General features: G+C 41.6%; 1 protein-coding gene across 1 annotated transcript in view; it reads right to left on the reverse strand.

Annotated features, from left to right (window-relative positions):
* The window catches only part of AFF3 (ALF transcription elongation factor 3), a 328,958-nt gene that overhangs the window by 109,853 nt on the left and 192,367 nt on the right, over positions 1 to 26,738 (reverse strand). The window contains exons 6-7 of the mRNA XM_086769428.1: positions 21,209 to 21,245; positions 16,958 to 17,009 (exon numbers count right to left, since the gene is read on the reverse strand). Coding sequence (XP_086625554.1) covers positions 16,958 to 17,009; positions 21,209 to 21,245 — 89 coding nt within the window. The remainder of the gene's footprint in view (positions 1 to 16,957; positions 17,010 to 21,208; positions 21,246 to 26,738) is intronic.

Consider the following 26,738-nt stretch of genomic DNA (forward strand, 5'->3'; position numbering starts at 1 on the left):
AAAAATGTAGAAGATAGATTTACAATAAAGACCTTTGAAATATGCAAATAACTTTCCAGAAGTTATATTAACTTTTAGACTATTTCCAGCAGAGTCTTTATTGGTCTAAAGAAATCATTCTGTATTTTTCAGTGTACTGTTATCCTCACACTAACAGCAGAAAAGTTTTTACTGCTCAAAAGACACAGCAAACAGCCCTCACTATGTATTTTTAAAACTATGTAGTGCTTTAACTATGCAATGTAAAGCAGTGCCAGTGAAGAATTGTGAGCGAACTAAAGGTCTGCCAGAATTTTCTTACTGATACTTTCTCCAGCTCTTCCTTATCACTGAACTCCAAAGCACAAGGACTTACTCTCCTCATTACCAGGATCATTAGCTAGTATGAAATAGGACCCATCGTATCCAGACAGGTACCAATTTATTATTGGGCTGCATTCTATCACACTATTTTCTAGCGAGACATCTCTGCACAAGTACATTTCCCAACATCCTATGAGCATAAAAGTGAGCAAACTCACGATTATTCTCATTCAATGGGGAAGAGGAAATCGAGACAGAGATTCACTGTTTTTTCCAAAACACCACAGTTCAATCAGATCCAGAACTGGGGAAGGAAACTCCAAGTCCTGACTGAGAACCCATCGGCATCGCCTCAGATGTACCCGTGACCATGCATCTTATGCCGTTCAGCTGCTACTTCACCTTTGGAGCCTGTGCTAGGAGGAAATTTTAAGTGAAAGTAGGTTGAAGACAAGGTGGGAAGGCGAAGAGGTGCTGAAACAGTATCTTCCTATGCACAACAATACCTCTCCTATCAGAGCACAGCAGAGCTACTGGAGTAGAATATGTCAACATTTAAGAGTTTGTAATTCTCTGTCAAATACTCATTCCCGCCTGAAACAAGGCAAGTGGGTTTTATGTAAAGAATATATTTATTCATCTGTAAAATGTTACAAATAAAAAATAAAATTGGACCAGACGGTTTGAATTTCTTCCAAAAGAACCTGTAACATTTGACCTATTTTGGTATCTTAAATCAAATTTTGATTATTTTAAGCTATGTGTGAGAGATCATTTACTCCTAACAAAGATTTGTTATATTGCTTGATTAGTATAGGATTAAATAAACTTCTGTCATGCTGGGACTGTTAACTCTTGACATTCTTAACTGCGAAGCTCATGTGGTTATTCACTCCTAACAGTCTTTGGTGTGGGTTGCAATTGCTCCTTCTATTTGTTCTTGTGAGATCTGAAACTGCAGTCAGAAATGCCCTTTAAATATTTGGGTTTTGGTGGAGTTTTTCCCCCATCTTTGTAAAAGTCATGACAATTTGCTGCTAATTACTGTCACGGGATATTAAAAAATACATTTCAGCAGATGTATGAAGCAGCAGCTGATAGATGCCTTCTGCATCCCTGCTTGGGACTGCTGGGGCTGTGCGTGGGATGCCAACTGCAGCTTGGGTGATGCTGCCTAACTGCCAGTCATTTCAGGGAGGAGGTCCGCTGCCAGCACGGCGTTCCGTGCAGGGACCAGGTCTAGCCCCGGCTCGGCAGGGGTACGGCTCTGTGACCTGGCAGGCAGGCAGGCAGGCACACCCCAAATCAGCCAAAGCCAAGCGCCGTGCTGAGGGGTGTTCTTCATCATACCAAGAATGGGTGGGTGAAAACTGGCTTGGAGGGCTCTGGTGGCTTGGGGATGAGGGGGAGCGGTGCCCACAGCTTGCAGCAGCTGCATGGGTCTTGGTGCTACTCTGGCTTCTGAAGCAGTTGAAAAAACAAGTCTGGAGACTTTTCCCCACAGCCCTGGCTCTGAGGCTGATGAAGGGTTAAACAGGGATGAGTGGCAGGTGCCCTTCTCTAGCCACTTGTAGCTCCGAGTCAGTCCCTGAGGAATTCTGGGGTGGTGCTCGCGGCTGAGGCAAGGGACACAGTCACCCACGTTCCAGAGAGCAAGCGCTAACCACACCGGGGGCTTGGAAAGGCTGAAGACCTGGGTGAATGCACAATGAAATGAGTGCCTCGCTATTTAACAACAAACATAGATATTTAGGACTGAAACCCAGGCTATAGCCCTGCTTTGGGGGTTCAGGGAGAACAGGAGCCTCTCAGGAGCAGGGCTTTCCTGCAGCTTTGCTCTGACACCACTCCTGAGGTGTGAACGCCCTCTGAAACCCAACAGCAAGAAGAGGTAGATGAGCAGACGCTGGGACACCCCATGAGGTGTCACCTCTGCACGCTGGCAGAGTGACAGCAGCCACGCTGGTGCCAAGCTGCTCCCCGTCCTCTGAGGACTGTGCCTCATCTGCTGTGCGAAGATCGAAACCCAGGAAGGAATAAGGAGGAAAGTACTAGCCAGAGCGCACTTTGTGTTTTTAATTACTAGCATCTTCGGTGCTCTTCAAAGACAGTGATGCTGCCATATCACATTAGCTCCCTGTATAGGGAATGAATGGGAGCTGCACGCTGTGAGCATTAGAGCATCAACCTCAAAGAGATTCAGGGGAAAAAAAGATGCATTATACACACTGAAAAATAAATATATGCAGACTGGGACACTCAAGTATGTCTCTTCTTCAGAATGCTGATTAATGTTGCATCAAATCACAATAAAAATAGCCCCTAAGGCTCATTTTCCTATTTCTAAAAGGCTAATAATGATTAGCTCTACCAATGTTTCTGGCAGGCTTTGAGGGGTGTTGTATGTTCAAAAGAAATACTAATGACCTGAGGAGGTCATTAGTTTGGGGATATTCTGCTGGACCAGCACCAAATCTCCTACGACACTTTCTGCCTAACAAATCACACAGCAAAGAGTGGACTTTCATCTATACGAGCTTCAGGCATATATGAAATTACTTAAATGCATGTAATTGCAAAGCAATTTTATTCCACTGTTTTATAGCAGTTTCCAGGCTCTGCCAAAGGCAAGACCACGGAGCCCTTGAAGGACAGGAGGCTTTTGAAAGGGTTATATTTTGTCAGGTCTTCCCCCCTTTTCTGCACCAGAGGACTCACACCGTCTCAGCAAACACCCCATCACACAGGACCACCACCAGCCCCACCACCAGGCAGGGAACCCCTAATTTACACCACTGGCACTTGGTCTCAGCACCTGATGAGGTGCTAACTATAGCAGGTCTGTGTGACAGGACTGTAGTCCTAGAGGTAATTTCCTATACCTTATTACCACATAATAATGGCCTCTTAACAACCAGGCTAATCAAGAATTAATGAGGCACTAAAACATTTTAAGGAACAATGAAGGATTTTAAAATTTTTCTTATGTGTTTTATTTAAAAAGCAATTCATTTAACAGTTACTGCCCTTACTTTGGAGTCACATAAAAAGTCTTGGTACTTATCAAACATGTCAGCTGAAAGGTTTTATTCATTTAGCAGTTATTTACTTATGTGGGGCTGCACTTAACTGCAGAATCAAAGGAAACCTAAGGGGAGCAGAACCAGATTTGGGCCCTGTCTGTCTCCCTCACGTCTGTCCGTCCATCCACTCAGGCACTCCCCTGCTCTCACATGGAAAGCCTGTTCGTCCGATAGTGAAGTGCAACACCAAAAATAGAAGGAAGTCAGCCCAAAGTAACACGACTGCCAAAAGGAGATTTTGCATTATCTCTGGAAAGCTAGGACTGTCTTTTTTATTCAGGAAGGGAGGGTGCACTTTAACGGGGGAGCCAACCTTGATGGAAGTGTTTGAGAAACTCGGACTGAAATAAGTGGGGGAAAAAAGCAGGGATAATTTACACTAGTAAAGGATTTCATACCAGTGACTCAACACTGAATTAAAGACTGAAAATATGTGCTTTTACCATCAGCCTAGAAGGGATAATGAAAACAAAAACACATTTAAATTTGACTTATTTTTTAAAACGTCCTTCTGTGGTGAAAGGCTGGGGGATACATCCTAGTTTGCTGAGAAAATCCTCAAATAGATCATTTTGTGACAGATAACTGTTATGATTATTAATTCCACTGCTGACATTGAAATTAAACTGATTCCCAACATAATGGACAAGTAAATAGCACATCAGAAATTCTCAAATGCTTCCACATTTCCTATGCAATCAAAAAAAGAACTCCCTCATTAAATAATACACTGACAGAAAAGGCAATTTGATTAAATAAACCTATCTGCCAATCATGCTGAAAGTTATAAAAGGAAAGCATTTTGTAGCTAAGTAAAACTTTTCTCCATATTAATGTCTCTCTCTCTCTCTTTTGTGATTCTTAAAAGAGAAGTAATGGAAAACTATGTGCCCCAAAGGAAGTTCAGGGCAATACCGGGCCACCTGACAAAGGAATTAAAAGTTAGTCTTCATCCCAGTGATCTCCATTAAGCAAAGACAGTGTGATGGAGAAATCAAGAGACAAAGGAGAAAGCAGCAGGGCAACGAGGTGTATGTACTAACCTAGGAACCCGAGCTGCTGGGGGTACATTTGTGTATCTCTTGTTCCATGTATCTCTCGATTTCTTTTCTGTTTTTCAGGTGACATGATTTGTGGGGCAAAAGTGGAGAAGGTGAGGGTCAGCAGAAGTGAAAAGAAAGGAGAAATGAGGGTGCAGGTGAAGAACCTGACAAAACCAGGGATGGGGTGGAAGGAGAGTGCTGGGAAGGCTGCAGCAAGAAAGGACAAAAGGAAAAGCAGAAGGGTGGTGGGCAGCATGGGATGGACAGCGGGTAACAGGACAGGGAAAGAGAAATCAGAAATCATCCTGTGCATAGGGTCTGAGGTGTCTGAGGATACTCAGGGAGCAAGCAGGGATGCGGGGCTGCAGAGGTGCCTGTCGGGGTTCGTGCTACAGGGCCCCCTCCACCCCGTCCACAGAGCCCCTACTACCGAAGCAGCAAACCTGTATTCTCCTGTAGCAGCAAATGAGGCCGCACATTACCCAGCTCCATTCCAACAACCGTGGGGTTAATTTTTCATGCTATTTAATTTCACCAACTCTGTGGGCTGGGGAGGGGGGAAGAGCCGTGTAACACAGTGTGATGCGTGGAAAGTCTCTGAACGTCACCATGTCTGGTGGCCAAAGAAGGGAATGGGGCCTGGCGGCTCCCTCTCCTTGGCTTGGGGAGGCAGCAGGTTCTCAGGACATCAAATACTTCATTAACTGAGCTGCAGAATTGTGGGATAAAATTCATGCAGTTACTTCCCTGCTGGAAACCAAGACTGTCAGCCTGGACTGCTCTGTTCTTGGTGAGTCTTTAAAGCTAATGCAACTCAAATGGAAGATGTTCTTTGAAAAGAACCAGAGATTTATTTGGATAAAACTCTGAGTGGATGACAAGTGCATGCAAAGAAATAAGATGAGATTTTAATTTTTCTCAAGTAGAAAAACATAAGCGGCTTGAGCAAGAGGTATTTGCTTTCTAGCTAGGCATCAAGACTTTTATGTTCTTCAGGATTCAGAAAGAGTTTTTCTTCTCATAGTGAATTCATAGTTCTGCAATGTCATTGAGCCAAACAGGATCATGCTAAAGATGTACTTTGCCATTTTTGCTAGATAAAAATAAACAAAAAAAATTTTAAAAGAAGGGCTGTTGCTTTTTATAATCTTTCTATAAAGCCTGGGGATGACGGTTAAGTCATCTACCTACTATGGTCATAAGGAAATATATGCAAGTTGGGAATAATATCAATATTGTAGGTTCCTCTATAATCTAACCTTCACTACCCAGTTTGCATGCACCTCTCATTGTTTATGTATTTTATAAGTCTTTGTATTTGTTTAGTCTTACGTGTTACATGTAATAATGAAACTCCTAAAATCCTATTTAGTTGACAAGTCTTCTGTTGCTATACCTCTAATCTTCCCCTTTCTTTCTTTATTCCACTGTTTCCCAGGCTTCAGAGCTGGAAATTTGGTTCCTGACTCCTGGCTACTCAGCATCGATCACCTGAGGCTGCTGCGAGGGCTGCAGGGCTCCTTACGTTACCACGCTTGCTGAAGAGTGGTATCAGCCAACCACTCTTTGATGGCAATGAAACCTACGGAAAAGGCTCAGGGAGAGGATTCTTTCTCTTGAATGCAAAGCCTAAAAAGTAAAGTTCTTCAGAGGAGGAAAGAAAGCCCCTCCTGAGTGATTGCCTGTCTCCTGGCCCCGGTGCTGGACTGTTGGCTCACTGGAGCTGTGTGGGATTACTGCACTGCAGGACGTGATGGTCAGCGTGCTGGTGGCAGCTTGAAGGATGGGGAGAAGCAGCAGACCTCCACCCTGACAAACACAGGTTCCTCTTTTTTTTTTTTTTCCCTTGGTCTTCATGTGCAGTCACGCTGTAGCAGACCACTTTTTCAACATATATAACTCATCCTGCTTTACTGAGATTGCCCACAGCTCACGGGAAGATGAACTGGAAGTGTGTGGTAAGGTGTAAACATGAGCCTAGGTACCCACAGGGACTTTCAGTCTTTGAAACAATGATGCTGAAAGAAGTCCTGCTGGAAAGCATCATGCTTGTCTATAATTATTTGTGAGATCAAAACCTTACTCTGTGACAGAGGAAAAGCCCAGGGTTTTTTAACAGTTTGCATCAAAAAGGCTTCATCCTGTCTTCCACAGAAGTCTACAGAAACTGCTGTTGCTTACAGTGATTGCAAGTATTAAAGTTTGTGTCTCATATTACATTTCTAGTATAAGTTATGGGGAAAACATGTGGATTTTACATGAGCAGCCACAGGAATTTTTGTCTTAAGTCTAACAGTTAAAAACAGTACAGACCAGAGTGATGACAAATTATTTGTGAGGTTATGTTTGGTGATGTCCTGAGGTTCCCAACCAGAACTTTTTATTGCTCTTTGCTGTACTGGGCCTCCATCTGAACTACATTAAGGCAGGTTGCACATCTGGGTTGCCTGCCTCATCTCCCTAGGGGACTTCAGGACAGAAGGCCCCCTCAGCTCCCCCAAACTTCAACCATTATAAATGGCACAAAAATTGGTCATAAAGCAAAGTACAAAAGGGTAATTTCCTCATCCTTTGTCTGTATCATGCTATCAAATACTCTTAACAGATTATTTGTGTTGATTTGTCTGCTTTGCTTTGGTAGTTGGAAAGATGATAGTGAATATATAGAATTTCACCCATAATTGCACGAAATTCTAATACAGTTAGAATACATAGTAAGTCCACATGCTCATCAGGTAACAGATCAGTTCTGTTTTAATTCAATACACCTGATCTATCTCACCTCCTGGAGTGTACCTCTGAAGAAATACATCAAGAGATTCCTTCTCTCTACCTACAATTGCTTACAGTTTATACCATGAAAGGGGGAATCAGCACAAATGAATCCTGACAAAATACCTTACAAAACTAATAAAAATCAGCATGCAGAAACACTAGCTGTAATTGTGCTATTTTGCCATAAAAGGTCTGTGGGCCAATCAAATGGTTGTTTGTTTTTTTTTTTTCCTTGGAAAAACTCAGCTTTTATCTTTATAAGTCAGTGGTACAGTTGCCTTGATTTTGCAATGATCTGTAAGTATAACTCTTGAATCTCAAGAACAATATACCTCATCCAAAACCTTTCTCCTGATTCATCTCCAGCTTCCGTGTGTTATCCTGCTTGCTTGTCAAATCTATCGTCCATTCTAAACTGCCAATAAATATATTCCACATCTCTTTTGGGAGATGAAGTTTGTCTGCATGCTAAACAAAGAAGATAATGCATAAAGCTGAGATACACACCGAGATATAATGCTCTCCCTCTTAAAACACCCCAGGTCAAGTGATAATGTGGAAATATTCTTACCCTGAGGAAGACAGACTCCAGTTGTAGCTTAGCAAATCAAAGACCAGAAAACTTGCTTGCAATAACATCCTAACAAATCCAAATGAGTTATTTTTTTCCCCCAGTTAAAAAATATCCAGACTCTGACATTTAATCCAAATCCAGAGATTAAGGCAGAAGAAAGTCAATAATTTGTTTAGTTGGGTATGAAAAGTAATTTGTCTTAAAACTATCAGCTTGCTACTATAAAGGTTTAAAAATCATAGCTATTCATGGCTCAACAGTAGAATTTTTTTGACACAGGAAAATTCATCATCATTTCAGGTTTCAGTATTTTTCTGTATTTTGCATGGAAAATAAAAAGTTGTCCACCAAGCTTGAAGTCTCCTTTTTTTTTTTTTTTTGAGTTGGTCACTCTGTGGGAGAAAAAAGCATTTCTTTAGATTCTCTTAATTTGATCTTCATAGTTGTAAAACAAGTTAAAAGCAAAACAAAAGATTTTCTCATTCAAAACCTCATTTTCTTGTAAATAATTAAAAAAAAAAGTCTGTGTACCAACAAAGTAGAAAACTAAAGCACTTCAAATTCCAAAATCTTTCCATTCCTGGACGAGCGTTAGTGTTCAAATGTTAATAGGATGCCTGCATTTGAAAAAAAAAAAAAAAACCCACACATAAAAAAACTTGGCCTGTGTTCAGGCTCAAGAGTCTGTGAAACAGACTTTTTCCATAGTATGACCTCAGTCTTAGGATTTCTCTTTTGCAAAATGTTAGTTATTTTTCTTGGCCGGTGGCCAGAACCCTGTATCTCTCTTTCTCCCCCTCTTGCCCTCCTCGTCTCCCCACGCTTCAGGCGCACATACACCTCTTGTTTTCCCATAGCCCAGCAATTCAGTCCGGGAACGAGGTAACCGCCTGCTCTTTGGCTGATGGGACATGGCGATGGTGTGGGAAAAAAAAATCAGGTTACGAGAGCCTGGAAGGATCGAACTCTCCCGATCACCCTTCTCTCTTCTCATCTTTTTGACCCATTTTACTCTGTTTCTCTGCCTGAAACCCCTTGGCAAAGCCAGCAGCCCCGCACACCCAGCAGTGGTGGTGCCCCTGCCAAGCATCAGCCCCGGTGGGTTTCAAGTTGCAGCAGTTTTAACCCAGGGTAGAGGATTTCCAAAATGCGTTACTCTGGAAACCAGGAATTTTAGCCTGGCAAAAACACCACCATGCACAACGTGAGAGACACTGAGCTTCCATTTATCATTTTCTTCAGAGAAAAAACACGGAGCAGGGTTGATGGTGCCTGCCTTCCTGGCAGCATTTCTGATGAAACAGACTTCTTCCCAGGTATTCGCATCTCCTGATTTTCCTGGCAAACCCTCTTTACCCAAAGTATTCAGAGCTAATACATAATACATTCAAAATACCCAATTAGTCCCTTACAAATTAAAAAGTCCAAGGAAAACAGTGCCTAAGAGAGAAATAACACACTTTCAGTGCAATACAGAAAAACTTTTCCTCAAGCATGACAATATTTTAAATTGGTCAGTTTTATTCTAAGTGATGTTAAATGTTACAGAAACATTTTTTACTTGGTATAAAATTAGAAACAATGCCCAGCACCACAGTAAGTTTTCTAAAGGGACAAAAACTGCTGTTTCAAAGTGAGGGCATCTCTGGCGTTGAACCACGTTCCCCTTCAGCTCTGAGTCAAGGGTGGCATCAAAACGAGAGCAGCTTCCAGTGGCTATTTTTCTCCCCGGCATGTAGAGTACAGGTAGATAGTAAAGGTGAAGGTGCTAAACAAGAGGGTCTGGATCGAGAGGACTTTATAAATAAAACAGCCCTGCAGCAATAAGGGCAGTCATCTCAAGCTATTGGCTATATCTGGTAAAAGAGAGGGCCAGCATTTAAAAATAGGACAGTGAAGGCCCTATCTCACCCCACGTAAGGCAATCACAAGACTTCCCCAGACCTCAGTGGTGCTTTTATTTAGCATTCATCTATCCCCGTTGCTGTTGACATCTCAGATAAAGCTTTTTTTTTGTTTGTCTTGAACTCAATGGAAGATAAATTTTGTCCCAGGAAAACCACAGCTGCAATTAAGGTCAGATTTGGCTTCCAGTTGTTTTCTTTCTAAAACAAACAAATAGCCCCATCTCATCTGCTTTCATGGACATCATGTTTTTAAGATCTTTTTATCTGACTTTATATGGTTTTAAAATATTTTTTACTTGGATCATCTTTGACTTCTATGCATCTATGATTTTTACATGGCAAAAATAAATCACCAATAATACCAATCCATTCTTCCTCCTTAACTTTGCTAAACCTCAAAGACAGATTCAGTCAAGACCTGTATGAGCAAGAGTCTTCCAAGGAAATGTCTTTATAGCATTTGAAGAAAATAGATTTGTTGGTATCAACTTCCAATTTTTTTTTTTTTGTTTTGTGAACTATCAGCAGCATTGTACACTGCAAATCCAAAAAATCTGTGCTCAGAAAAGATTAGGAATTGGCAGGCAAGGTTCATGTCAGCATTGTGACAATACAGCAGTGGTTCTGATGCATCCCACAGGCAAAATCACTTTGTTTCTTGGAGCGAGAAGTTATGGTGGAATTATATTTTTTAATAGTCTATATATTTCATACACAGAGAAATGCTCTGTACATGGACTGAGGGTAATTCTTCAGGGGGGAAGGCAGAAAAAAAGAATTTTTTTCATGGGAATTTGAGAGCTGAGGAGCGTGTTTTAAAATTTTAGCTGTTCTTGCTTGACTGACTGAGCAGAGCAACAGTCTGGCAGCGCTCGGGGTTAGCTCTGTGAGCTGAGGCTCAAGTAAACAGGTGGAATAGTGCAATGAAGCCAGCCTTCTTCTTCTGCCAGCGACTTGGTTCGTGGGTAAACACCAGACTTTCACTTACAGTTTTCAAGACCTCCATCGCTCTGAAAAACACTGCCTTCATTCATCATAGCAAAGTATTTTTTCTTCTTTTTTTTTTTTTTTCTAGCATGGACTGTAAGACCTCTCAGAAACATCACAGATGTACATTAAAAGCCATCAATCGTGGTGTTTTCAGACACAATACATCTTAAAAATTAACTTAAAGGATGTCATTTCATATTATCTACTGTCCCCTGGAAGGTGTGTTTCTGGGCAGAGGAGGGTCATCTGTGGCTCACAAGCAGGCTGATATGCTCATAACGGCCCTCAATAGAGCCCGTGGAGTTACTAAAAGAGGTGTCACCAAATCATCGTCCAATGTGTCTGCTGCAGATATCCTTGCCCTCTAAAATGCCCACCATTTGAGCTGTGGAAGACTGTTTGGGAAGTTGCCCTGCTATCTTAATCTGAAAGCTAAAAGTGGATTATACCCCATAAAAGTTTGGCTAGCCCTTTTCTTGGAACTGACTTCCACAGTTGCACAGATTTCACCCTTTCCATTGTCCTCCAGACCCATTTGTTAGCTATTTTCTGATTCAATTATATTGACCCATCATGGTCCTTTTGGCAAACAAACAGAAGATGTACCACTGGAGGGTTTTTTACTTCTGCAACTTGCATGCTTTGGCCCTTCCCTATTTGCCATCCCTTTCTCTGATTCAGTGAGACAAAAGCCAAATCCTTCAAATTTAAATTTGATGACCCCTGTCCCCTGTCTGGGGGGAGGATGGGGGTGTGGTGATGGGGCAGGGGCTGTCCGTGCTCACCAGACCTGTGGGTGCCTGGGACAGGCAGCAGCTCCTGCTCCCTCCTTCCTCCTACACCTGGCACTCCTCAGGAAATTTACCACTTACTACCCAAGTCTTTCTTTAAAAACTGCTGCTCATTTCCTTTACTGTTCTGGGTGAGTAATCCTTAGCCTTTTTTACAGAACATTACATTTTTCAACACTTTTTACAAATATTAATGAGATTATAGTCTTCATGGCGGTCTAATTATTATTTTAGATGGGAGAAAGCCAAGGCTAATTTTAAATAACTTGCACTGGGCCTTTCGGTCAAGTGAGGTGGGATCAAGGCTCCTCTTCCAACTCTGGTGCTCAGTCAGGTTGCAGTTGTGGCCTGAGAGACTTAACGTCCTGGCTGAAGGCCACACATCAACCAGATGTGAGAGGACAAGCTCCTTGGGGAACAAATATGGGATGGTGTGTTGGCACCACTCGCTCAAGCTGCTCTTCTGTACTTGAGACTGCTTCTCTCTGTTCTCTGGAGGAACCTTGTAACCCCTCTGCCTCAGTCTTCCCACCTGCGGAAGGGGAAACCAGCAGGAGTTTTTGGCAGTTGAACAACTATCTTTGAGTCACTCTGAAGATACAAGGGGCAAGACAGAAGAGAGGAAGAAAAGGCAAGAAGCCGACAGGGGATGCTCGTGCCAACACAGACGTAGGTCACATCAAGCAAGAACAACAGCGATGTTGCTCCGAGTGCCTGTTTCCTATTTCCTTCCTCAAGGAGAATCAGGGTGGTGAGAACAATTAGCAGCTGCTGGATGGGCAAGCGATTGTAGCAATAATCTCTGCAAATGGGCAGCTTGGAAGCTGCTGAATTTAGTACTGCTAATGAAGATCCCCCTGAGCAAATTATTCTCCAAGTGATGCTGGGGACCAGTGCAGGGAAGGAACAGAGCCAACATCTATTTCTGCCTGGCAAAAGCAAACACATACACTGAGATCACTGCGATTCTCAGAGAGTATTAGCAAAGGACAAAACTTGCATAACTGCCATAAATTATAAAAGCCTCCCTCAATCTCGGTTAATTCTCTTGTAAAAAGCGAGGGAAAAATCTGGAGCAGCTCAGCATGAAAACAATTGTGGGAGGGATAATAAAGACACAGCACGGAGGTATCTAGTTGCTAGCCCTGATATCATTAAGTAAGTGCACTGGAAGTGTCGAGGTAAATGCATAGCAGTGAATCACAGTCAGGCATGATTAACCTTGGGTAGTCTGAACTGGAAATCATTTACAAACACAAAGGTACTGAAGAACATGACAACAGACAGTACATCGAAAGTCATCCCAAGAGCAGGAGTCTTGCTGAGTGCTTTGTGTATTTGTGACATTTTTGAATTATCATCATATTTTGCATGCGGGAGGATGGAAGATCTCAGACCCTTGGCTCGGGAAGGAGTTTCTATGGCACCTCAAAGTCCTCTGAAACACATACATTGGCTGGAATCACTTTTCCTTGCACAGAAGTTTTATAAAACTCAAAGTTTTAATGGCAACATTCCCATGTTTACCAAAAGGATCAAGTTTTTGCCCAAGAAAGACTAAAATCTGATATCTGAAAATATAAAACAACAAAACAACATTCTGTCTCCATTCTTCTCTGCCTCCTTAATACAGTCCTTCAGACCTGAACTAGCAAAACCAGAGGGGGAAAGGGTTTTTGTTAAAAATTAGATGTTTTTAACAAAACCTGTGAAAGTTTTCTGACCACTGAAATTTGAACCTTCCGTCACAAAACCAAAAGAACAAAACATTGCTGGATATTTCTTAACGATCCTAAAAGTTCAGAAATGCACAGTGAAGCTGTAACCAGATGACCCATAGAGAGCTATATGTATTAAGAGTACAACAATAAAACCTCTTCAAATCCAGAATTCTCGTGGCTTTAAAAGCATTCAATTACAAGGAACATGAATCAACCGGGGAAGATGCCAGACAGCTTAACACCTTTGTATTGTTTGCAGCTTTTATTGCAATTCTTCAGTGCCAGTTCAGGCGATCACCGTGCATGCTGAGGTGATGAAGGCCATAGGAATATCGTGCAAAAGCAGAAAGCTCTGCTCCGACTTCCTCCCTGCTTTCACATCACTCTCATCCTCCTACATCTATCTCAGTTATTTTGAGCATTGTAATAACTGCCCTTATTTATCTGTCTCATTAGGACGTTGCATCAATTAATGTGCATCATCTAATGCCTACCAGTTTCTTAATGTTTAATATTATTATCAGTGGAGAGCCACAATATCTAGGAATCTATCTAGGGAGTTTCCTGCATACAGGAAAAAAAATGTATGCATAATACTATTCATATTGATGCCTTTACCATACCCAAACCCTTCTGAACAGACCACCATGTGTTCTGCGCTCTAGGTTTCTACACTCTTGGAGGGTATGGGTAACACCTTTGGCTCTGGAGCTCCAGATCACAACGCAATACCTGGTTTTGAGGACCTGGAGCCCAGCGGACAAGGCAGCGGGAATGTCTTGAGGGAAGACTTCATGTAAATGCTCGGTTCACAAGTGCCTCACTGCCTGATTCAGGAGGGTAATCAACCTGTCCTTTGAAGCTGCATAAATAATGTTTGGATGGAGGTAGTAAATCTGCACCAAGGATGAATTAACTGCCATCGAGTCATACAAGCCTGGCTTGAGTGTGTGGCTTGTAACATGCCTGAGGAAAATAAAAAAGATATTTGCAAGAAAGAAACATTAATTTGCTCCTCCCTGTCTTTTCTGTTATTTTTATCTAGGCCAACATGACTTGCTTTGCAGGCTTCTTTGCTGCTGTTCACTCCATTTTCACAAGGAAACATTAATTCATAACAAAATAAATTCACAGTGAATTCGTGAACAGCTCTCTGCCGTTTCTCCCGCTCAGGCCTGAACACACCACATCTCCTCCATTAATGTTGCTCCTTTTCAGCACCGCTGCCAGGAGATGCCAGCTGGGCTCTTTCAATGCTCTCAAGTGAGTGACACTGCAAGAAGGCGTGGGCTTTTTGATTCATGAGGGCCCCTGACACCAGTAGTCCCCCCTTGCACACCTTCACCATGTGTGAGCACTGCTGGGGCTCTCAGCCAGCTGTGTGATGGCATGGTCTTCTCCATACATGCCGGGGAAGAGTAGGTGCATTACTGTAGACGGACCCGGGCACACATGCTCACGCACCAGTCTGGACGTGTGCACTGCGGGTCCTTCTGGTTGTGCATCTTGTGCACAGGTGTGAGCTGCTACATCCTCAAAAGAACAGAGAAAGCCTCTATTCGCGACTGCCTGAGAACCAGGGGTAAATGTCTGTTCTAGAAGAAGGTGGGAATGAGAAGAAACCTTGGGAAGGCCAACAGAAGGTAGCAGAAGGAGAACTGGGACATCAGTGTGCACCTAGACATCAACATGAGTTAATTCACTTCACCGTGACACTCAGGTACCCAGCCCCCTATTCCATAACACATACATTTTAGTTTACTAACAGCTTTTGATCGTAACGCCATCCTTTCTTTCTCCAGTGTTTGACCTTTGGTTTTCTCTTACACCGCTCTCAGTTTTGTATCTCTTTCTGAAAATTTGGCTTTTGTGGTTCCTTTTCCTCCTTCTTAGATGTGTGCTTCTCATTTTCTTCCTGCTCTTTTGGCACAGCACTTGCTGGTTCCTTTCCTCTCATCTCCTCCTTTCTCTCCTGCCTCCTTTTCCACACAAATGATTTCTCTAACTAGAGGGGCCCCTGCTTCTTGAACACAGTCATTTATCAGTGGTAACCAGTTATTTCTACTTCTAAGAATTGCTCTGGGAACCAGTATCTGCTGGTGGGGTAGCCTTAGCATATAGGAACAATTTAAATATAAGCGTTATAAATATCCTATATCTAGTAGACAGCACAGTTTCAGGAGGTTGTACTAAGTTTCTTGCCTCTTATTAGGCAAAGAACTTTTCACACCTAACCAGATTCTGAAGTCTGTTGTATCTGATACAGCACACTATACAACACAGTATGCAGTCTCAAACCAAAACCATAAACATATTGGGGCGTATCTCTGAACCTATATTCTGGGTTCAGAGATACCCCTATTGTGGGTTCAGAGATCTTATGGGATTTTCATCCAATGAAGGAGAAAAAAGGAAATTAAAGAAGATTACTCATGAATAAAATAGCATCTAACTAGAAAAAAAAACCAACTTTGGAGGATGGCTTATGTTTTACATATTGCTAAATATCAGCAAAAATAAATGTGTTCATTTCTCCAAAATACCTCCAGATGGCATTAAAACCCTTCTTCTTTCGGTCTTTTATTGCAATATTATTTTTAAAAATGGTAATTATTGGAATCATTCTATTAACCATTCCCAGCAATCATGCTATCAGAAGGCATAAGGCTGCTAATGCTTAATTCATTTAATAAGTTTGGCTAAATACGCTCACATACTGTAATTACATTCCACAACACAATCTGCAGGACAAGCCATTTCTCACACCATGTCAAATCTTTTTCTAGATTCATTTCCAGAAGACTTTTAATGCGTATTTGCAGCAGAAATCAAAACATCCCACAATAAATCACCGTTATTGTACCTCCTTCTGTGACTACTTTTGGCCATGTAACAAATGGTGACACCTTGCGAGATTTACATGATATAATGCTCTGAATTTAAATAACAGGAATCAGAAAACATAAATTATGGGCAAGATGCGCTCTAAAATTCACATGACTGACTGTTACAAGAACTTCCCTCGCTCAAAGGGGATTAAAAAGGTGAATGGTTTTGCAGGAATTCATAATGCTCCTGCCTGGTAGTTATTAAAGGAATTCACTTATCTAGCTCAGTCTGGGAGACTGATGCTTTTTTTTTTTTTTAACTTGCAGCCCATCTGTTTCATAGACTGGTTTATGTTGGCAAAACAATTCGGTCCTTTGTATACCAGAGTTAAAAATGGTAAAAGCTTCTATTGTTGCACTAGAGTGAAGGTGAACACTGATATATTACAAGTGCCTCTTCCTATCCATTTCTCGACTTCTTTTGTTAATTCAAAAACATCAACAAAATCGTGAGAGACCAGAGATAGCTGTAATTGGATTTCAAGTAATTCAGAGGTGAAGCTGCAGACTGCAGTCTTTTAAAATTACATCAGTACATCAAAGGCATATGTGACATGATGTTTTTTAGCAAATGTGACAAACTCCGGCAGCATTAAGGTAATGTTGAAGTTAGGTTGTAAAGGCCAGCCTCACACACCCACAAAAATTATCTCCGATCTATTCAGCATGATATGGAACCATTTCACTTGCAAAGATCTCTGACTTAATAGCATTCTGAAGCTTAGGAATAATTAATGTTTAGTCATTATCTAAAAAGCCTTTTTAAGAAAAGCATCAGTGAAAGAGCTTTATCTTAATGAAAACAAACAAATTCTATTTTGCCCAACAAATCTGATAAAAACACAGCCGCCTTCTCCGATCTTAAATGTAAAAGTGACTTACGATGTATGGGTTGCACTTTTCTCTGGGGTCTTTGGCTCTACATCACCTTTCCCTTAAAAAGAAAAGAAGAAAATGACATCAGAAATGGGTCAATATGGAAACTGCTCAGACCTGACATGTCAATCCTTTATTCATAGCTAGCACTGACCACTCCTGCCACACATGCAGACCACCGCTGAGGCAATCACAGGGCTGTGGGGGTACTGCTGGAGCATTTGCAAGTGAGGAGTCAACTCGGATTTGACTTTTCTTGTCACTAGCACATGTACTTGGGAAACATCAGGCAAGGAATCTCCACAAGAGAGGCTGCTTAGAAGACTCAAGCTTTACCAAGGCTAGCAGACGTTGGAGCCATGGAAAGGACTTTTCTAGGGTCCTACAGCTCTGCTCTTGGTAATCTACTCCATCCAACATGCAGGCACTGCTCCAGGAAAAGTAGTTGTTACATACATAGTGGAACAGCATCATCAGAAGCTACTAAGGCGGTGATTAGGATACAATTCTGCCAACAGGTGTTTGAGTTCACATTCGTTTTGACAGATTAAGGATGTGATCTTCATGTCCTCTAAGTTGGGGCTGGGGAAGTCCTGTTTCCTATTTTGTGTATTTTGGCTTAGGTGCCAAACCTCAGGAGAAGTCAGGTATCCAAATGCTTAAGAAGTATCAGAGGCCCAAGGCATGTCTTGGAAACTCAAGACAAACCCCAAGGAAGGGTTTCTGTCTAGCCAACTTAGGTGCCTAAATGCCAGTGAACAGGATGGAGGAAGCTCTGGATGACTTCAGAACCACTGATGCCTGTCTGTGGACTTCTAGAGAAGCTAAGCACTTACCTTAGGAGGATAGCTAAAGGCACCTAAAATTTAGGCACAAGCTGGGCATCCACACAGGATGGAATACTTCCACTCCATAATCTCTAGATCACTTTTCACTTTTAGCAGAGACTTCATAAAATCTATTCAGATGATGAACTCTCTGGCTAGAAAGCTGTTGCTACACTACATGTTTGTCAGCCTTAGGGTGCCTGGAGCCCTGGAGCTCATCTGCATTATGGTAATTTGGAACAAGAAATCAACAGTAACAGTTGGCATATATTCAAAGATTTTCTCTTCGTAACTTAGGCTTCTTATAAGTGATGAATCGTTACCAAGAACACTGGTTTGTTTGAATGTGAAGGGGAATATGGATTCCTGAGTGCTTTGCCAGTAGAGTTCACATCAGTTCTACTTTCAGCAATGTATGTTAATGCAGCAACAAGGGAAACAGCAAAAGTACTGTGAGGAGAGAGAAAAGGGAATCTCTGTGATTTAGCCAAACTGGATATTAATGAACTACCCTACAGTAAGCATTTGCAGCTGCTTTTATGCTAATCGTCACTTAACATACTTCTGTGCAGAGAGGGAGGATGAAGCTTGTACAGATGGCAGAAACACATCAGTCCGGCCTATCAGAGTAGAAAATCTGGCCATTAATGCTTTATCAGTTCTTATCAACTTTGTTCTCACTTGACTGAATCATAGAAATTTTAAAAATGTGTATAGGCTAAGCATATTTGAACGTCACAGATATAGTACAGATAAGATTCTTTGATAAGCATATGCAAAAGCTGTCAGAACAACTTGTTTTTTTCATCCTCACTTTTGGCCAGACCAAGATTTGTTTTCCATTTTGCACGTAATCTACGAAATGCGTGCAGGTACCATTGTGAGAGGCTGGCATTTGCTGAATTGATAAATCCTCTCTAGTTCTGGCTTCTTACGGGCAAATTTGTGTCCTCCTTTGTTTTTCTTAGTCTTTTAGGAAGTGACAAAGAACACGCTACCCACCTCACCTCTATTACGAGACTGCTGTTAGTGCACTTCATTTCAGGTGCTGGGTATGTCTTCTGAAATGGGTGTGGACATGTGTGTGTCTACGTCTGTGTGTATGCATATTCTACCCCATCTCACACAACTCTCGTCCTAGTCTTTTTAGATAGAACCAGATGAGATGTGTCCAAACTTCCCCCATTTCAAAATAAATTTCAAATTAACTTTTTGAATAGTGGGTGGTCAGAGGAGGAGTTCTCTCCCCTGAGTAGGAATTTGGGTGAATTATTCAACCTAATCAGGCCAAGTTTCCCTTTCTGGGTAAGAGGGATAAATAATATTTATTGTGACAGAGCAGTGTAACTTCAGCCATTATGGGTTTTAAAATGCTTTGATTTCCTTGTGCGGTGAGGATGAGAGAAATGCAAATGTTAGCTATGAGAAAGACAGTGCTTGCAGCTGGAGTAAAACCATTGCAAGTGACAGGCTCAAGAGCCACTCCAAAGAAGACACGGTGCATCGGGAAATAACAGCTAACTGGGACTCTGAAGATGTGCATTTGAATAACACAGTACATAGACCATTAGACTTCTTTCCCACATAGAGTCATTTTCTAGCATTTCCTCACGTCTGAATATTTTTTTTTCTCCGAATTTCCTTTGAGTTTGACATACAGGATTGGTAAAGATCAATGCCTCACTCTAATTGCATCTTATGCGGTGTCTTATTCCAGCACCTTGACAGGAATCCTCATGGATACAGGTCTCCGAGGTAGTCAAACTCCCTCTACAACATTAGGAAAAGTGTCTGCATGCCTGACAGTGACCCTAACTTTTGCCACTAACGAAGAAAATGTTTCTGCATGGGTTCAGCTGTTCCTTGGTACTGCCTGCCATCAGCCAGGCAGTACCAAGTGCAGCTCCAGCCCAGCTGCAAATATATGCTGATTTTGCTGAGCAGGATGAATGAGGAGATAGGAAGTAGCTGGAGGTACTGGAGGTACTGTGGTGTAGGAGGATAGAAGGGGGAACTGGAAGTAAAGTGAACTTCGAGACCACTGGAATAAGGAGCAGAGGAAATTTGTAGAACTGATTTTTCTAATCCACAAGAAAGCAGACTTCATTAGATTCACAGAACAACATATTTCATTCAAGTGCTGAAAGGAGGAAATACTCAAAATGAAACTGTGACCAAAGCTGGCCAAACACTGTGGCCTCTGATGTCATTGCAAAGCCCTCAGCTCATCTGGTGTGTTTGTCAGGCTCATGACTCCCGTGTGTTTGCATAGCCCTTTCTATTATGGCCCTTTTGTGCTTCCTTCTCTCATTACTGTATTCATTATTTTCTGACAGAACATCATCCCCTTTGCCTTTTATTATTTCCTTAGTGCTGGTACTTGCAGCAATATCAAACCGGTGCCAGCAATTAAGTGACACCACTGTGTGTTTCTTCACAACTTTGTCTTCCACACGCCGACCTTTCCCCGGCAAAGAGCCACGCTGTTTTAATAGAGCGTACATCTCCCAGTCTTGTCTCTCTGGATGTCTTCTCCCTCACGCAGTGGGTGACCAGCCACTTTCAAAGCCCTACCTACCAGCTCAGGGCATTTTTCATCTTCAGTCACAGCCCTGTAATTTGCAAACAGGGCTCTGTGCTGGCTGACAGGTCAGGAAGCTAGCAAAATAGTTCTTTTGGTTGAGATGATTTTATGTTGAGAGCAGGATACGATCATGTATTTTTAATATGCAAGACAACACTAACAACAGTCAGAGGTGTCAGGGGAGAGGATTAATATTTTGTTTTGCAGAATAATTCAATCTTCCCTTTCAATATAGCTGCTAAGCTTTTTACCATAACTAAATGTAATTAAAGTGTTGCTGATCTGCACCATGATTTGTAAATTGGAGTCCACTGAAAAGCCCCAACCAGGAGCCACACAAGCACACATCACTCCCCTGCCCACACTGCCAGCCAAAAAGACCCATGGCCATATGGTCTTTGAGACATTATCTGGTGTTAGTTCGGCAGGATTTATGTAGCTTGTTACTGTGCGACAGCCACAAAATACACCATTGCCTATGAAAAGTAAATGATAACAAGTCTTCCTGCAGAATTTTCTAGCACTCTGGATCTGGCCTTACAACTAGGTCAGCTCTTTTCTGTCTTCCTAAAAAAGCCACTCTTTTGCCCTTTCACTCTTTCTCATCTACATAATGAAAGAGCCATAATGAAATGAATCCTTTTTGTTCTTCCCAGCCCACCAAAAGAGCTGATGTTTTGGTGGTCACTCCATTCTAGTTCTCCACATTTGGCCATAGCTGAGTACTGCCTGCTGAGGCTCTGCACTGTCCCCGTCTATTACTCCTTCCTTCCATCACACGCTTGTTTTTCGTAGTCATTGTCATCTCCTCCACCCAAGGCAGGCAGAAAATGAGTTGGTACTTACTTGTATTGCTGTGTCCTGTAGATCCCTGTTGTGACTCCTACAGTAATAACAGAAAAAAGGTAACGGTGTGTTATTTTCATGGCAATTTTTAGATGCAATACTTGCTTGAACATTACCTTAACAATACAAACAGCATTGTTAATTGTTCATTCAGTTTCAAAGTCATTTTCAATTACAAGAATAAGTCCAATATTTCTTTGAAAATCCATTAATTCTAAGGCTTATAAACTTATTTCACAACAAGCCTTTAATGGTGCAATTCCTTGTATAGCTATTATGACTCTCCTGCTTGCTATTCATTTATTGATCAGCCAAAACTCGTCTATTATCTTCTACAAGTTTAGATGAGAAGACAGAAGGAAGACCAATATTGTTTCATGGACCATTGGATTCCTGAGGTAGTAGCACAGCTGGTCTTTCCTTTTCACATGCTTCTATTGACAGCACTGGAAAATGGAAATACAGACTTTAGTTCTGGGTCCCCGAGATTACAAGGTCAACCTTCTATCACAACTGCGATATCTAGGAATATGGTGCAATAAATCAGACCGTTTTTTCCTCCTGTGCAAATGTTCACATATTTTACTGACAGAATTTGTTTGCATTCATAAAAATATAAAAGAAGCCTAATAATAGAAGGGAAAGACAATTATAAACTATAACAAAAAGATATTTAAAGTAAGGAAAAGACACTTTGCTATGGGAAGATATCTTGTATGTAACTCTGCTCCTGAATAACCCAGACACACACAGGGGCACCACCTCATATACACGCTGCAGTTACAACTGCAATAAAGACTACTTGGAGAGGCCAAGCCCCTACAGCAACACACGCATTCATTTTCAGTGAGGAATTGGGCACTAGACCAGATCTCTGGTCCACAAAGGATGAGCGATGAGCCAAATGCCCAGCTCATCAAGAAAGGAACTGCAAGTCCCCAGAGAGATCAAGGATGCTCGGACTCGGTCGAGCTGCGATTTTGCTGCTGAGTCACTCAGAAGCATGCCTCAGGGGCTGGGGGACCCAATTGCTTCTTAGCATCTCTAAATGGAGATTGGATGGACTGCAGGCACTGAAGTCTTGGGGACTCGGCTGCTCAAGTCCCCTTGATCTGCATCATTTGCTCTGGAGTCAAGGCTCTCCAGACTGCATGGCTTTGATCTGTAATTTTTACGTTGTAATACACATCTGTAACTCACTGTCATTCTATGCACCTGAAATCAGAGACATCAAAATTTTGGCCAAGCCCTAAGAGTTTCTACCTTCAACTGCAGTACAAAAAGATCTGTACCATGTTTCACACGTCAACAATAATTTCTCAATAATTGAAATTGTCTACTTTTGACAAATTGCCTCAGCTTTTTGTGAATGCTTCTGATGAAGGGATATTAAAGCCTGGTTTTTTTTTTTTTCTGGTGACTAAATGTAATCTTAAGAAGTCAGGATCAGCTTGCAGTGGTGATGTAGTGTCATGTACACTTGAATTTAAATGCTATTCTAGTAGCCAATCAGGTTGCCAATGAAAGTAGGCTATTAGAGCATGTTCGGTTTCCAGAATAGTGAATTTACGTACCTAGAGAAGTTTTGGGGAACACAATCATTTTGACAGAAATATCCTTGCGTTTGTAAAAGTGTTTGAAACTGCTAAACAAAGATCTCAGTCACTCTTTTTTTCACCAACCTCAGGACAAATGCATCCTTCCATTTAACTGTCTAGCACAGTAACTCACTCCACATAGTCTCAAATTTCACATCAGCAAAACATATGAGCTATAACATTATCACTTCTTCTTTTAACTGATTTCTTAAAATAAGCATCTGGTTTCTCAACAAATTATTCTTAATAACAAAGACTAATACAAAAATCTCATAGCAAAAGAGAGAATGCTCCCATGGAGGGAGGAAAAAAATACACCTTTAAATAACTTACTTAAAAACCAAATCTTCACTTCTGGAGATTTTTGCCTAGTGCATTTGCTCCAGCTCGTTAAAATCAACAAGAAAGGAAACAGTAAATGAATTGAATACTTAGGAATAATGCCACTATGATATCTTAGTTGCTGCTGACAATAATTACCCAGTAGCTTTGTGATAGACACCAGTTTTCCTAGAGTGGACAAATTAATTCTCGTATAACAAAATTATGGCTGATCCCAGAATATTGCATACATACAACCAGAAATCAAACACCTGCTCCAACTTTCAGGACATGAAATCACAGTTAAAAAGAAGAAAGAGAGCAAAGCAGGCAACAGAATTAACAGCATTTTTTTTTCTCCCACAAGAGTAAAGAATTAATGCCTGAACATGAAAGCTCATTCGCACAAGCATCAAGTGAGCTCTTATTTACCAAATTTAATTATTCATTTAAAGTTTATTTATTAACATGTTTTAAATAAAATTACAATCAAACAATGCCTGATCATTTGTACGTAACAAAGTGCGACAAAGATAGGAGAAAGGAAAGCACACACAGTCTATCACATCACACACGGATTCAATTATTCTTAAGCTTTGAAAAACAAGAAATAAGGAGACTGTCATTGCCCCTTCCTAGTAAATTCAAGAGCACAAATTAATTCCACAGAGAAAGAAAATTCAAAGTTAAGGATGAAATGTAACTTTATGCCCTCTATTACATAAAGGACAGCTCCCTAAATATGCTCTCCCACCAGCACTGTGCTGGGAAACCTACTGCGCGCTGCCACACGTGTCAAACCTGACCCAGACCTTCCTCCCATTCTTTGCATTAATGCAGACCTCCCATGTTAATGAGGTCTGATGTTATATACAGGTATAGCATATGCACATACATTCCCCCATCCACCGAGCATATAGTTATATAGATGGACTCATGCACACATGCAGTTTCAAATACAGAATTCCATTATATCTGTGATATATAAACCTCAGTTATTTAGCTTTTATTGCTAGACTGATTTCAAAACCAGTCTAGCTATAGTTGCTCTGGCCTTTGCAACTTTAATAGCCTAATTAATACATTTCAAGTTTCAAGCTGTCAGATCACTAATGACTTGAGTTGCGGGTTAAAAGCAGTTTGGCATGTAAGGGAACTAATGATGTTGACATACAGTTTTTATAGACAGAAAAGTAAGGATGATGTGCATCCTTGCAACAGGGCAGGAGTCCTACAAGCTTCTTTTTTTTCTCATTCCCAAAATGACAAGTATCTTTACACTTGGGAACTGTCTTCTGGTAAAAAGGATTGCAGCCATTTTGCTTCTCTGGAGTTGAGTTGGCTGGAAGAGACATTGCAAATGAACTGAACTGATTTCTCAGCACTGCCATAAAGACTGAAAATGTATTCATGGTACCATGCACCATTCGGAAATAAGAGATGAAGCTGATGCCCTGAAAGTAGCCTTTTAGCCTCTTTGCTGGCCTTGGCCATTATGTGACTGACTGGCCCATTTCTTTGAATAATGTGTGATCTACAAGAGTTTGATATAGTCCCTAGGTTTTAACAAGTTGGGACAGCTATGTAGCTTACCTGCGGGAAAGCTTTCTAAGAGTTATGGAGACATCCCCTACGAGATCCAATAAAGATTTTACACCACACTTTGTGAAAAGCAATAGCTAGCTTATGAATGTTTCAAAAATATGTTTGAAAATTTAGGAAACCATTCTTTGCATATTGGAGCCTGAAAAGCAGATGCCTTCTAAGGTCTGTAACTGTACAGATTCAGAGTAAGCCACAGAAGTAGCCTTTAATTATTTCAAAATAGAGGTGGTGTCTAAAATTAACATAATCTATGGCCCGTAGTGCAGGATTTTTTCAAGGACTCTGGTGACTTTCGTTAAGTACTTCTTCCCCATCTCCCACAAAGAACTCTAGTTTCTGACCATGCAGACCACTCAGGCCACAATACAGTTGTGATGCTACTATATGTACAAAAGTATGCTCAAATATTGTTGTCCATCCTAAGGTTAAATAAAATGGAAATTATACTTTGATAAGAGAAAAAGAAACCATCTAGCAAAGAATTTTTAAAAATAAATGGTAGATCTCTAAAACAGCTCTGCAGTTCAGACTATTAGGGTATTTCCCAGAGAGATGGATGAACAGGCAGAGAGAAGATGAGAAAGTCAGTATCAACCATTTTTCATGTATCTGTGCCCTATGGTCTGTGGTTCTCCTATTCCTGTATTATCACAATACATTTAGTTGTGAGGAAGTGCATTCACGATGGCCACACAGATATGCTGATAGGTGCGTACATTGCCCACGCACGTCTGCACGCGTGCCACGCAAGCACACCGTGTGGTGATAATTATGACAGAAACTGCAGAGCTGCAAGCATCGCTTCATTTTTGTCATCTATACTTGGGCACTCCACCTGCTTGAAAGCTGCTGATCCATCTATCTCCTACTGGACTTACTCTAACTTAACAAGCTTCTAGCCTGCCTACCATCTTCAATCAGCTGTCTGCCTTCAACGAGCAAATAGACAGTCAGCTATTTCCTTCTTTTTCTTTCATAATATGCCAGAGATGTTTTGGTTTACACCCCTGATACTTCAAATTCCCGACACACTCATCCACAGAAAAGCTGTTTTACAGCAGGAAAATCCTGAATGTTTCTTGGCTTTGTGGTTATAATTATTCCCAGTACTAGATTTTGCAGAATGGACTTAGAAGTTACCAAAGGAGCTTGCTTTAAGAGGAGAAAGGCTATAAACAGCATCAGTACCATCTTTCAAGCTTGAACACTTCATGAAATATGCTTGTGGTGTATAAACTGTATATGGTGATACAATGTGAAATTTTTATCTGCTCTTGCGTAGGATAGCTGTTTTCATTCCCTCCTGACTTACCAAGTATAAATAATGTGTTTTCCTCAAGCTTGTGCTGATGAGCTTTACCATGCCGCACTGCATTTTCCCTGGGATACACATACAATAGTGGAGCTGGCTTCAAGAGACCATCAGCAGGACCAGTGACCTTGGTCCCTTGAGGAACCAAACACTTTCCTGGCAAATACTTCTGTGGCCCCTCTGGGCATCATGGCACTAGGCTGCCTGCCTCTCTAGCAAAGCTGCCCACGAAGCCAAGCTGGTGGCAGGAGATGTATGCCCACTCCTCAGCTCCCAGCTGCAGAGGCTAGTGTTTTAGTAAAGCCTACCCCAGACCTCAAAGGTTTCCGATAAAAATCTCGGCTAGCAAAGCCAAATGAAGCAGGAGCAATGGATGTGAGCAGGAGCTTCTTGACTCGCAGCAGCTCTGTGTGCCCTAAGGTATCAGTCAGGAGCCTCAGCGGGTGCCTGCAGAAGGCACCACATCTGGACACCCTACCAGGGACACCTGCAGTTTTGCCTTGCAGCGAGGAACCTGTGACCCACACACCAGCATAAGTGCTACTATCAGGAGATATGCAAACAAGACTGTGCAGCCCTGCAGAGGTTGTACGCAGGGTAAAGGCAGGGGATACTGGCACACACACAGAGAAAGTCATCAGCGTGGCATCAACCTCAGCCCAGAGACCGCACACACTTAGTCAGGGCTCATGTA

The sequence above is a fragment of the Chlamydotis macqueenii genome, chromosome 1 (assembly GCF_036417535.1).
Source record: "Chlamydotis macqueenii isolate bChlMac1 chromosome 1, bChlMac1.mat, whole genome shotgun sequence".
In the NCBI taxonomy this organism is placed as follows: Eukaryota; Metazoa; Chordata; class Aves; order Otidiformes; family Otididae; genus Chlamydotis; species Chlamydotis macqueenii.